This window comes from Manihot esculenta, chromosome 17, assembly GCF_001659605.2.
Source record: "Manihot esculenta cultivar AM560-2 chromosome 17, M.esculenta_v8, whole genome shotgun sequence".
Taxonomy (NCBI): Eukaryota; Viridiplantae; Streptophyta; class Magnoliopsida; order Malpighiales; family Euphorbiaceae; genus Manihot; species Manihot esculenta.
Window position 1 is genome coordinate 17261444 of NC_035177.2, and position 13617 is coordinate 17275060.

Here is a 13617-nt window from a genome sequence, read left to right on the forward strand (position 1 = left end):
ACAATAAATTTATTTTTCATTAATGATAATTAATATAATTATAAAAAATTTAATAACAACAATAAAATTTATTTTCAATATATTAGAAAATATAAAATCCACCTCTAAAAGTTTTTCTTTTTTATAAAAATATTAAATAGTTTGGGCGCTTTTATTAAGTAAGTACGAAATATGAATCAGTGAATTTCTTAAAAAATAAAGAATCTAATAGTTAACTTCTTAAATTTTAGACTTTAATAGCTGCGGCATTGTCATCGGTAAGTTTGAAGCATTAAACTAACTTCAAATATATATATATGTATACATATTTTTGCGGTGTTTTATTTCTGATATTTTGCTTTGCTCTCTTCTTTTAGTGCAAATGCATATTGAAGAAAAAGGAAAAAGAAAAGAGGAAAAGGCAAATGCTAATGCAATCCAAATTCTTTAGCAACAAAGTGAAACTTGTTGCCTTCACTCCAAAATCTTGGAATTTGGAAATGGGTTTTTGTAAAAAGCAGTTTCAAATGATCATTTTACCATAATTTCCTCATATTTGGTGCGTCAACAGCTGGTTCACAAAGTTTCTCTTTTTCAACACTTGCTACTCTAAATATATTACAAACTGAGAAAAGAACCATTCAGTTGCTAATGACCTGTTAATGTACATAGCTGATGTAAGAATAGATGAGTAGGGGTGATCAGTATTCGGTTCAAACCGAAAAAACCGACTGAACCGAATCGATTTGAAAATTTAGTTCGATTTTTTATATATTTCAGTTCGGTTCGATTTTCAATTTCAAAAATTTCGGTTATTTCGGTTCGGTTCGGTTTTGATCAGAAAAAAACCGAAAAAACCGAACCGAACCGATTAGTAATAATAATATGTTTTTTCAATAATATATAGAAATTAAATCATATTAAAATTAAAATATTTTAATTAAATTTTAAAATATTAAAAATAAAGTGTAAAAAATAAAAAAATTATTAAAAATCGAAACCGATCAAACCGAACCGAACCGAATCAGACCGGTTCGGTTCGATTCGGTTTCTGACCAAAATCGGTTCGGTTCGGTTTTTATAAACACTCAAATTTCGGTTTTCGGTTTATTCGGTTCGATTCGGTTTTGAACCGAACCGACCGAATGCTCACCCCTACTGAGATGAGTCGAATATAAATAAGTACTTTTTACATGAATATGGAGATAGCCTGTTGAGGAAATGTAAAAGAAGTATCTGCATTTCAGATTCTGGTTTCCAGTAATGAGAGTGATAGATAACTGAACCATCTTGTTCAACCCACTGGTTTTTTGCAGTTACAGTTCTTCTTTTGATTTTTCATACTCATTATTTCACAGATCTTGCTCAGAGTAAGCTAGAAGAACAAACTGACAATTCTTCAGTTTGAAGACATGTTGCTCTATTTATGGATCAGATTCAGATACCAAAAAAAATGTAGAATTCCTGACGATATCTAGATTTTTGACAAAAAAAAAAAGCCTTACAAATATAGACTTGGTAAATCCATCTGATATGGGAAAGCTTCTCAGAATTTAATTCAAAAGTACTGCAACAGATGGGAAACCCTATAAGCCATTGCTTGTCTGCCTAAGCACAATAGTATCTACTTGCTCCTCATCTTGAAGAAAAGCAAACAACTGGACTGAGACAAGAGAACTGTACATAAGTTTCCAAAACTACAGCTTTTTTATACATCATGATGAAAAAACTCCATACTATTACCATTTTCATTTCTCAGAAAGGTGGAGAAATAATGATCATCAAATAGGATATTTACAATATAAAACAGTACAACAAGGTGCAATTTACAACAGTCGGTAGAGGCTGAAAAGAGACAGGCAGATTCAAACTTCTAAAATGGTTGTAATCTCAAAATCCCTTCTTCATTCATCCTGTTCATGATTCGTGATGCATCATTTAATTTATTTGCTTTTTCATAGATGCTAGCGACAACAAGATGCAATTCCTTTTTGTTAATGTTAGGATCAGAATCCAGCTTCTCAAACAGAGATTCTATCATCATAAAATCTTTTCTTGCACCATAGAGGCTCAGCATCTGAAAGTGAACTTCATCCGGGAAAACACACCCTTCTTCCTGCATTTCTCTATATAAAGAATCTGCCTTCTCAAAATCCCTTAACTTCCCATAAGCATTCAGAACAAGAGCAATCACATCAGAATCAGGAAAATATCCAGCTCTTCTCATTTTCTCAAACACCTCGACGACATTTGCAGGCCTTTTGTTTCTTGAGAAAAGATCAATCATGCATCCAAATACAGATATGTCTTTCACCTCTCCAGCATCAAAAGCCTGACGAAAAACCCATGTAGCCTCTTCTATCCTACCAGCTCTGGCAAGAATTTTAATGGCAGTCTCCCTAGGTATATTATCTGGGCTTTTGAGCTCATGAAGCAGACGCTTTGCATGAGCAACCAAGCCTACCCTCTCATAAGCTACAATCATGGTTTGATAAAGGACTTGATCAATCTCAACCCCTGAACTTCTCAGTTTCTGGAACAACATTGCTGCCCTATCCAATTTCCCTGCCTTACCCCAAATAGAAATGATTGTTGAGTATGTAATGGCATTTGGTTCAATTCCTATTTTCTGCATCTCTTGCACAAGATTTGTGGCCTTCTCATGCTCAAGTGACTTCCCATAGATCTTGATCATAGTATTGTATGTAACAACATTCTGCTCAATATCCTTCCTCTGCATCAACCTAAATAAATGGATAGCTTCCCCAAAAAGTTCAGCCTCCCCATAGACCTTCAAAAGAGTATTATAACTAACAACATTTGGCTCTATCCCCATCTTCCTCATACTCCAAAACAATCTATCTGCTTCCTTGGCCATATCAAGCTGTCCATAAACATCAATCATAATATTACATGTTGTGAGGTCAAGTGGGCACTTGACATCTTGCATCTCTGCAAAAACAGATAAGGCCTCCACAAACTTCTCATGTTCAACATAAACACTCAAAAGCGTTGAATAACTAACTGTATCAGGCATAACCCCCACCTCTCTCATCTCCGTTACCAACATCCTGGCTTCTCTAAATAACCTAGCTTTCCCAAAGACATTAATCATGGAATTATATGCAACCAAATCCGGCGTAATCCCACTCCTTTTTAGCCTCATAAATATAGAAATAGCCTTAGAATAATCACGCAACTTGCGCGAAAGCTCAATCAAGTTACTATACAAGACAAGATCACCAGACACACGGTCTTGTTCCATTTGTTGGAGCCAAAAAAGAGAAGAATCAAACATACCCGCTTTTCCAAAGTAAGTAATGAGCGTAGAGTAAGTATACCTATCAGGTGCAAGAGCTCTCTTACGCATTTCATCAAACAGGCCATGAGCGAGCTCCCACTGCTTGGCCCTCAGCACATTACGCAAAACCACATTATATGCAAACACAGAAGGAGAGTAGCGAGCTACGTCATTGATCCAATCAAGAAGAGCGAGAGATCTTTCCCAATCGGATTCATGAGAAAGAAGAGAAACCATGAAGCGGATAGAGAGTTGCCTGTCTTTATATGGAGAAAGCAAAGAGTAGAGTTCTTGCTCGTTTTGGGTTTGGCTAATGGAGCTCAACAGCTCGTCCATGTCTAAACTGTGATCCAAATATACCGGTTCTTTGTTTTGTCGTTTTGGGAAATATGGCGAGGTTTGATGGGTTGAGTTTCTGGTCCAGACATCTCTTTTGGCCGCTCTGGCTGAGAGGAGGACAAAGTGGGTCCTGGGTTTTGCGGCGGCGGTGTAAATATGGGATTGGGGTGAGAGTAACAGTGGCAGAGAAAGGATTGAAGAAGGGATGGGATCTAACAATTGCAGGAGAGAAGACATTGGCTTCAGCAGCAAGCTTTTCTTGGAGCAGTAGCGGAAGCCGATTTGCTTAGCATAACTGAAAGGGAATTTCATGCCACTAAAGCATCATCCTTAAAATAATAAATATTTAAGGGAATGAATATAAAGTCTCTCTATTTTATAAAAAAAAAAAAAAAAATTGAAAATAACATCATTAAAATACTATTTTATTTTATAATATTAATCTTTTTGATCATACTGTAAAACAAAAATTTAAATTAAATTGATTTGATTATAATAGTTGAATGCATACTCTTAACCATATGAATAGATGAGTTGGTTTAATTAACTATAATGTAATAAACAAAAATTAGAAAGATTGATATATATATATATATATATATTTAAGAAAAGCTAGAAAGACGGTTATTTTTTCATTTTTTTTAAATTGAACGAAATTCTTTTATATGTAGAAAATTACGAAGTCCATTTGAAAGAACCAAAATTATTTTCAATATATTTTGAGAGTATATTGAGTTATTACCTTCATCATAGTTTTATCTTTTTAATTTAAAATATATATATATTCTTATAAACTAATTTAGCCACTAAAATTTGAAAAATGTACAATGAACACGGGGGAGTATATTTTATCAATTCATCTATTTTGAAATTTCATGAACTACTAATTTTGGTGTGAGAAATTAATTTTATTATTTTTTAATACAATTAAAAATAATAAATATTTAATACAACCATAATTTGATTGGCAACAATTTATATAATTTGTTAGTAAATTATATATGTAGATTTTTCTACTTATTTTTCTTTTTTTATTTATACTAATTAAATTATAAGTCATCTTTTTGTTTTAATTAATAATTTATCTATTTATTAGCTTTTAAATATGTTATCATTTGTCAATATTATTAGGGAAAAATAATATTTGCTCTGATATAAATATTTTGAAAAATCTCATATTTATATACAATGTAGAAAAGAAAAAAAACTAATTATACTACTCTAGAATAATGATTTTTCTTGTTTTCTTAAATAATTTAATCCCTTAATACTTTCTCCAAGAATGAATATCAAGTATTTCCAATTTGACCTTTAAATTAGAGAAATTAGGTAGATTTAAATAAGGATGTTGAGATCGAGATCTTGAATTCTCCCCAATAATTAGATCCTGTGATGTAAATCCAAAATCACTTGAATAAGGTGTTGATGAAAACAACTCAGAAAAATTAGAACTAAATAAGTTTAGCCAACTTGATGGATCATTGAGTAATTGCCGGGGAAATACACGAAAAATAGACTCAGATGGAGTCTGTGTATGCGCCGGAGAGAAGAAGTCGAACGACGTGTCAGTCTGATCGTATATGTAAGGTATTAGAGTAAATGACTAATAAGGCATAGAAGAAGGCCCTGGTGTCCGTCCTGTATACTGACTTAGAAAATCGTCTCCATAAGTAGGCACGTGCGAAGATTGACCCACTTCTATGTACGAGCCGTATGAATGGAATGTAACTGGTGTTGATATTTGTATTACTCCAAGGTCGGGCATAGGTCGAGAAATCTCCGTCTCCATTGAAGGCCTGGTATTTTGGCGACGATGTCTTGGAGGATTCATAGAGGTCGTGAGTGTATCATCTATGTCATCTGGAATTGGTTAGGAAGATGGTGCCGACTATGAAGGTGGCATTTGGAAAATGCGATCGAACATTTTTAGTACATAAAACATTATTCAATGTTGGGTGTCAACACTTCATTTGTCCATAAGCGATAATTCTCCAGACCATCCTCCTGTAAATTATATTTATTAAAAATGAAATGATAAAATAATTATTGTAATTAATTTTCTAATGAATACAGAAATAAAAGTTACCACTGCTCCAATGGATGCCCCTTCTGAGACACCCACCAACGTGCAATCCGCTTGTACCATTCCATGTATTGTGAATGGAAATATAATGGTTGGATAGGGGAAATGTTGCCGGCTATCCACTGGTACTTGAATTCCCATATCGCAATTTAATATTCATATTCGACCATCGAGTTGTAGTTGAATATGTTAATTTTATGCCATGTGGATCATCTATTTGATATGGTGGTGGTAGAATGGATTGAGCTAACTCAAACTGTCGTCACACTCTATCAAGTTGATGCCACTCAACAACATGAAAACAAATTAGTGGCACAACTAAGCATTCATCATGTTATTAGAGTAGGGCTCCCAAATAAACTGCATAGTTAAAATATCATCAGTACTTTACAAATAAAAAATTGAATTGACATTCATTCAGAATAATTTAGAGAGGAGAGATGGTAAATTAAATTTTTATTAATTGTAAAATAAATAGATAAAATAGTAAATAATTACATTAAGTGTAATATCCGGTTAAACTTCGGTGTTAGAATTTTAATTTTCTAATAGAATTTTGATTGGAATTTAGAATCTCAAAATCAAAAATTTTAAAAGCGTAAAATGAATTTGTATAAAATAAATTTTAAGTACTTTAAGATGCATTACAAAAAAATTGTATTTACAAATGAATAAATCCGTTTGTAAATTATGAAATTCTGTTTATAATTTAATTTACAAATGTATCACAAACCGATTATTGTTTAATTTACACAAACCGATTGTTGGTCGATTTATACAAACCTCATATGTAATTTTTTTCCAAATAGAATTTTGTTCGTGATTCAAATGGATTGTTCATTTATGGATATTGTTTATGAAATCACATACGACTCAATCTGTTTGTAAATGCAATAGAATATTTATTTGCAGATCTATTTGTAAATTTACAAATAAACTTTTAGATTGCATTTCCTTTTGCAATTTTTATGTCACCGATCCAAAACAATTACAAATATATAATATGTTAAATGCATAATATAACACAATCAAACCATAAATCCATTGCATTCAATTACAATAAATAAAAAATTCTTTTAAACTTAAAATTGAACATAAATAATCCAATACAACCATAAAATGAAGTACATAATTAAAACTATATTTCTGTAGTAAAAATCAAAATAGATAATACCTCAAAATGTATATAACAAAATAACCTATAAGTAATCAACAAAGATCATCAATTTCCTCATCTGATCCATCTTTATCTAAGGCATGATGGGAAGGACCCGATGGAGGAGCTGTTGCACCATGCTGAAGCTATAAAGTACCCATTGCAAGCACCCCTGCTTGATCCTGATGCGATGCACTCTACTAAGAAAGGTTTACAATGAGGTCCTTTAGCTACTTCATTTTATTTGTAAGGTATCCTTTTCAGTCACAATATACTCTATATGTAGATGCCTGTGAGCCTAATCTATATACCCACCTCTTCTTCTACCTACCAACGACCTATGTCCAAGAATGGGCAGCAACTGTATTGGCAATAACCTATAAGTACATGATCGATAACAACTCAAAATGAATAGATGACTAGCTCAACCTTTTGCATTTCATCATATGAAATTTATCACTATTTTCCTTGTAATATAGTTGGTATTGTTGACTTAAGATAAGCTAACACATGGATTTTTTTTTATTAGTCAAGTAATAAATTGCATTTCGTGAGCTTCTTTTGAATAAAAAGAAAACTCATGTGTTTGTTATCCTCTCGATTGTGAATCAATATGCTACAAATTCCTCCGCTAATATGTTTACACCGGCTTTTGGGCTAGCTTCCATTTTCTAGACTTAAATAGTTTTAGCTTTTCTTATTTTAAATCCTTGAGAGTTTAATTTTTGTTTTGGATCACATTGGAGTGTAATTCCATTGAACGGGTAATTCTATGGACTTACATAATTTTAGTTTTATAAGATAAGTAATACTTTTAATCAGAGAAGGCAAAACACATTCTGAAGTTGGTCATAAGGATAATAATGTTAATGTGCTACATTTGAATTGGAAGCAAGTAAAAGAGAAGTTCATTAATCCAGATCATAAAAATAAAATACCCGAACAATCCTTGTGTCTCACTTTTATCGAAATGATAAAGGACTAATTAGATTCCGTCAGGAATATTAACCAATATCGTTTGGCTAAGACGATATAAGAGAAAAGATAGACTGAAAGACGAACAGTCTTATTGAAATTTTTTAAATATTGAAAAGTGAGTTTCTAATAGCCAAGGAAGGCTATTTATAATAGAAACAAAACCTTAATATGCAAAATTATAAAAATATCCAAAATATCCAAAAAAAATAATTAAAATGCAAAATTGACCCCTAAACGATGGAATTTCCATATCGAACTTTGTGACAAGCCTACGACCCTTGTCACACTTTTGAAAGTCGTGCGTCTTGAAATTCCCTTTCCGAAAAGCTATTGTGGGTCTCCATCGGAAGTCGGCAGCAAAAGTTAGGTTCGGTCCAAATCTGCCATAAAGTCCAAGGCTAGTTGCTCAATGTCATTCCCTTCCACTTGTAAAGAACTCGATCTCGAGTTGTCATCAGCAGGGTAGTACTGAAATAAATCGCCATGTTAAATGTCTTGAAAATTTTCATCTCATGTGGGAGGTTAAGAACATAGGCATTGTCATTTATCTTCTGAATGTTCCGGAATGGACTAATCTTCTTGACGTCAAGCTTTTTATGTCCTCCACCATGCTTTTTATGTCCTCCACCATGCTTTTTGTGTAAATACACCATAACTTGGTCACCGACATTGAAGGATTTGAAACGCCTATGTTTATCAGCTGTAGCTTTATATTTGTCATTGGCTTCTGTAAAGCATTGTTGTACCTGTTTGAAAACATCCACGTGTTGCTTTGCCAAGTTGCTTGCTGCAATACTCTTGTGAGAATCTGTAGGAAGGGCAATAAGATCAAATGTATGCACTGAGACTTTCCTGTACACAACTGCAAACGGTGACATCTTTGTGGAGCTGTGGATAGCACTGTTGTAAGTAAATTCTGCTTGTGCAAGAGCAAGATCCCAAGCAGTTTTCTTATTACTGCAGATGCATCGTAGAAGATTGCCAAGCGTGTGGTTCACTACTTCAATTTGTCCATCAATTTGGGGATGGGCAGCACTACTGTATCGAAGTTTAGTTCCAAAACGTTTCCATAAAGTCACCCAGAAATGAGCTAGAAACTTCACATCTCTGTTAGAAGTAATGATCTTAGGGATGCCATGTAGGCGAATAACCTCCTGGAAAAATAGTTTTGCCACATGAGAAGAATCATTAGTTTTCTTGCAAGAAATGAAATGTGCCATTTTAGAGAACCTGTCAACAACAACAAAAATAGAATCAGATCCACGTTGAGTACGTGGAAGACCAAGAACAAAATCCATAGATAAGTCCTCCTAAGGATGTACTGGAATAGGCAGTGGGGTGTATAAGCCTGTATTCTGTGAATGTCCCTTATGAGTTTGACAAACTGGACACTTCTGGACCATTTCACCTGTATTTCTTTTTAATTGTGGTCAGTAAAAATGCTCCTCCAACCCAACAATAGTCTTATCACGCCCCAAATGACCACTCAAACCTCATTCATGGACCTCTCGAATCAGCTTTTTCCATAAAGAAGATCGAGGAATGCATAACCTCTTCTCCTTAAAAAGAAAGCCATCACGTATCAAGAACCCATCGGCAGGCTGGTGAGGATGGACTCTAGCCCATATATCAACAAAGTCATCATCTGTAGCATACAAATCCTTCAGAAATTCAAAACCTGCAACCTCCTAATTTACTGTAATCAACAAACCAGTCATCATACTCAAAGCATCTGCCACCTTATTACTATGGCTAGCCTTATGTTTTATGACATAATGAAAGGCTCCAAAATAAGCTGCCCAATGAGTATGCATCTTATTCAATGTTTTGAGTTTTAAAGTGGATCAAAGATTGATGATCTGTGTGAATAATAAACTCTCGCCCCATCAGATAATGCTCCCGAGTTTTAAAAGCCTAGAATACTGCATATAGCTCCTGCTCATAAGTAGACCACTTCTTCCTAACTTCATTCAGTTTCTCAATAAAGAAGGCAATAGGGCTTTTAGACTGTGACAACACTCCGCTAATCCCAACTCCACAAACATCACATTCAACCTCAAATAGTTTATCAAAATCAGGTAGAGCAAGAATAGGGGCAGAAGCAAGCTTATCTTTAATCTCTTCAAAGCTCTTGTTGGCAGCATCAGTCCACGCAAATTTCTGCACTTTCTCTTTCTTCAAGCAATCTGTGATAGGGGCAACGATGCTGTTGAAATTTCTGATAAATCGTCGATAGAAAGTAGTAAGGCCATGAAAGCTGCGAACTTTAGAAATAGTTTTGGAGATGGGCCAATTTCGTATTGCTTCTACCTTCTTCTTATCAACATGTATGTAACGACCCGAAAATCGGACCGCCACCGGCGCTAGGATCCGGGTCGACTTAAGGTCGCCAGGACCCGTAGCAAGCCTGCTATATTCTCTGAATACCTGTAAAATCCCATACATGGTCATGTATTTTCTGTAAAAACATAAAACTGTACTCTGTACCAAGGCTCAACCTATGCATGCACTATCTCTGTAACCCCTTACTAGAGCTCTCATCAATGCTCTAGATGGGTTAATCTCATACTATGTTAAGCTTGGTTTTTCACATTCATCAAAACATTTGCATAAAATAAATAGACCAAGCATAAAAAGGGATTTACAATACAAATAGGTCAAGCACACTACTGAACTCTATGCATTGCTTTATAAATATTACATGTCCACACTATGCTATTACAAAATTCTTTTACTCTTCCTGCCTTCACTAGACTGCCCCTGCACTCTGATCCTGCAAAACTGGGGTTAAGGGAGTGGGATGAGCTACTATAGCCCAGTGAGTAGAACAGTAAAACATATATTTAATCATGCTTAAATGAAATGCATCATATCACAGACAATTCACAGTAAGGATGAACATGTCACCAATAGTCCCGACGCCTCTAACGTGCCAGGGCATAGAATGGGCACCTGGTCTTCCTGCCTTACCTGATAACTCGTACAAGGGTGTAGAATGGGCACCTGGTCTTTCTCATATCTCGTGCCAGGGCGTAGAATGGGCACCTGGTCTTTCTCAGAGACTATTGGATCATCCACTCTCATCCACATCAACAACAAAGAATGCAATGCAACATATTCGTGAATTCTAATGCAATCAACCTATTGCATAATCATGGTGCATGAAATATGCTAAAAGCATTCAATTTCTCAATTTAAAAGTATTAAGTTTAGTTCCACTCACCTCTGGCTATCTCTGAACTGACTCTGCAAACTCAGAAGCAGTGCTCACTGCTGCTCTCTTCGGTTCCTCTGGTCCGTTCCTACACAGGTGGACTCAAATGAGGGACCAAACTAACTCAGCACTATCTTTATAATACTCCCCAAAAACCCCCTCAGACATCCTAAAACAATCATGTAAAACATGCAAAGGAAGGCTGGACAGGGCACTTTTGGCGGCAAGTTCGGCGGCCGAAAGTCCCTTCCAGAGCCGAACCTCAAGCACTTTCTGCGGCACTTTGGCTGCCGAAAGTCCTCTCCAGAGATAAAAGTCCCTAACCTTCGGTGGCACCTTCGGCGGCCGAAACCCCCTCCAGAGCCGAAAGTCCAAACTTTCGGGGGCAAGCATAGGCAAGCTTAGGCAGCCGAAGCGACCTCCTCAGCATGTTCGGCGGCCGAAGCTGGGTTCTCCAGTAAGGCAGAACCTTGCTCTGCCTCATGCCAAACCTCTCCAATCTTACCCAAACACAAAAACCACTATTCCTCAACATACATATACTCAAGTAGATGCACAAAGGGGTCCAAAACTACCTTAAAACCCCAACAAACAACACAACACAACATACATACATGCTTTCATCAAAATAACACTAAAAACCTCTATTTAACCTAATCATGCATCTCTACCCACAAATTCCATAAAACCTTCATAAATCATGAAAAGAAGCTCAGGATCTTCACTTACCTCTTGAAAATAAGAAGATAGACGATCCTAACGTGGAGATATGGAGCAACTCTCTCCCAAAGTCTCCAAACTTCAAAACTTGGGTTTTTAACTCTAAAGCTTCAAAACAACATTAAAACTTATCAAAACTTTGCAAGATTTGAAGAAAACATGAAGATTACCTAAGGAAGACATGGTCTCACCTCTGAAAGTGAAAGGAAAAGTAATTCTTATCCATTAACTGCCTGAGGGCCTTTTATAGGTGGCTGGCCAGACCACCTTTGGCGGCCTAATCGTGATTCCAAACTCATGCATGTTCGGCGGCCGAACCTCACTTTCGGCGGCCGAACCTGGCATTTCTTCCTTGGTTCTTTTCTTTCAAAAATTCATTTCTTTTTCACTTTAAAACTACAAGACCTACTAAAATATTTTAGAAAAACATAATTCTTACCCTTCTAGCGGATTCCGATATCCTACATTCCACCGGAAAGTAGAATTCCGATGCCGGACTCTAGCCGGGTATTACAATGTATCCCTTCTACACTAACAACGAATTCCAGGAACAAAACACGCTCCGTCATATAAATGCACTTTTTAAGATTAATAACCAGCTCACTTTCTTGCAAGGCTGTCATGACTTGACGGAGATGTTGTAAATGTTCTTTTTCGCTACGACTAAAAATCAAGATGTCATCAAAATAAACAACCACAAATTTGTGTAAGAAAGTATGCAAAACCTGGTTCATGAGTCGCATAAAAGTGCTAGGTGCATTCGTCAAACCAAAAGGCATAACCAGCTACTCATACAAGCCTTCTTTAGTCTTGAAGGCGATCTTCCATTCATCTCCCTCCTTGATCCGAACTTGGTGATAGCCGCTTTTAAGGTCGATTTTAGAGAAGACTTTAGACCCGGATAACTGATCCAGCATGTCATCCAATCGTTGAATAGGAAATCGATACTGAACTGTAATTTTGTTGATGGCCCTGCTATCCACAAACATTCTCCATGTCCCATCTTTCTTTGGAACTAATAAGGCAGGTACTCTGCAGGGGCTAATGCTCTCCCGAATATGCCCCTTCTTCAATAATTCTTCAACATGTTATTGGAGGATTTCACCCTTTTTGGATTCATCTTGTAATGAGGCAGATTCGGTAATTTTGATCCAGGAATGAGATCAATCTAATGTTGAATATCCCGCAGAGGTGGAAGCTTGGATAATTCCTCCACTATCTTAAGAAACTCCTTCAACAGCTCTTTGACGGGATGGTGGTAAAGATGGTGCATCCTCCATTGCACCTTTTGCTCTTACTAATAAAGTCAGTGCGCCTCCAGATATTTCAACTGCATCTGATAGCCTCTGCACTCCCGTGGAAATAGTAATAGCATTCTTCCCTTCCACTTTAGAATGTTTCGCAGAACCGGAAGGCAAAATAGTAATCTTCTTTTGATTCCAATCTGTTTCCGGCGGATATCTGCATAGCTTTTCTGTCTGCTAACAGCAGTTCTGATTCTCTCTCTGATAACGGGCACCACTCTGCTGGTAATCTCTACTAACTCTGGCCCTGCAAGAGCCTTCTCTCCTACTTCCTCCCAGCAAACAGGTGATCTGCACTTCCTTCCATACAACGCTTCATAAGGAGCCATCCCTATGCTAGCATGATGACTGTTATTGTAGGAAAACTCCACCAAATGTAGATGCTGCCTCCAAGAACCGCCAAAATCTAACACACACATTCTGAGCATATCCTCTATGGTCTGGATGGTCCTCTCTGGCTGTCCATCAGTCTGTGGATGGAAAACAGTGCTGAAATCCAACCTCGTGCCCATAGCACTCTGTAAACTCTGCCAAAACCTGGAG

General features: G+C 36.2%; 1 protein-coding gene across 1 annotated transcript; it reads right to left on the minus strand.

Annotated features, from left to right (window-relative positions):
• Positions 1-1619: 1619 nt before the first annotated feature.
• Positions 1620-3938, minus strand: LOC110604372 (pentatricopeptide repeat-containing protein At5g39980, chloroplastic). The gene has a single exon (XM_021742510.2). It carries the CDS (start codon positions 3929-3931, stop codon positions 1853-1855), a length of 2079 nt encoding a protein of 692 aa, XP_021598202.1. The 5' UTR covers positions 3932-3938; the 3' UTR covers positions 1620-1852.
• Between the last annotated feature and the right edge of the window lie 9679 nt (positions 3939-13617).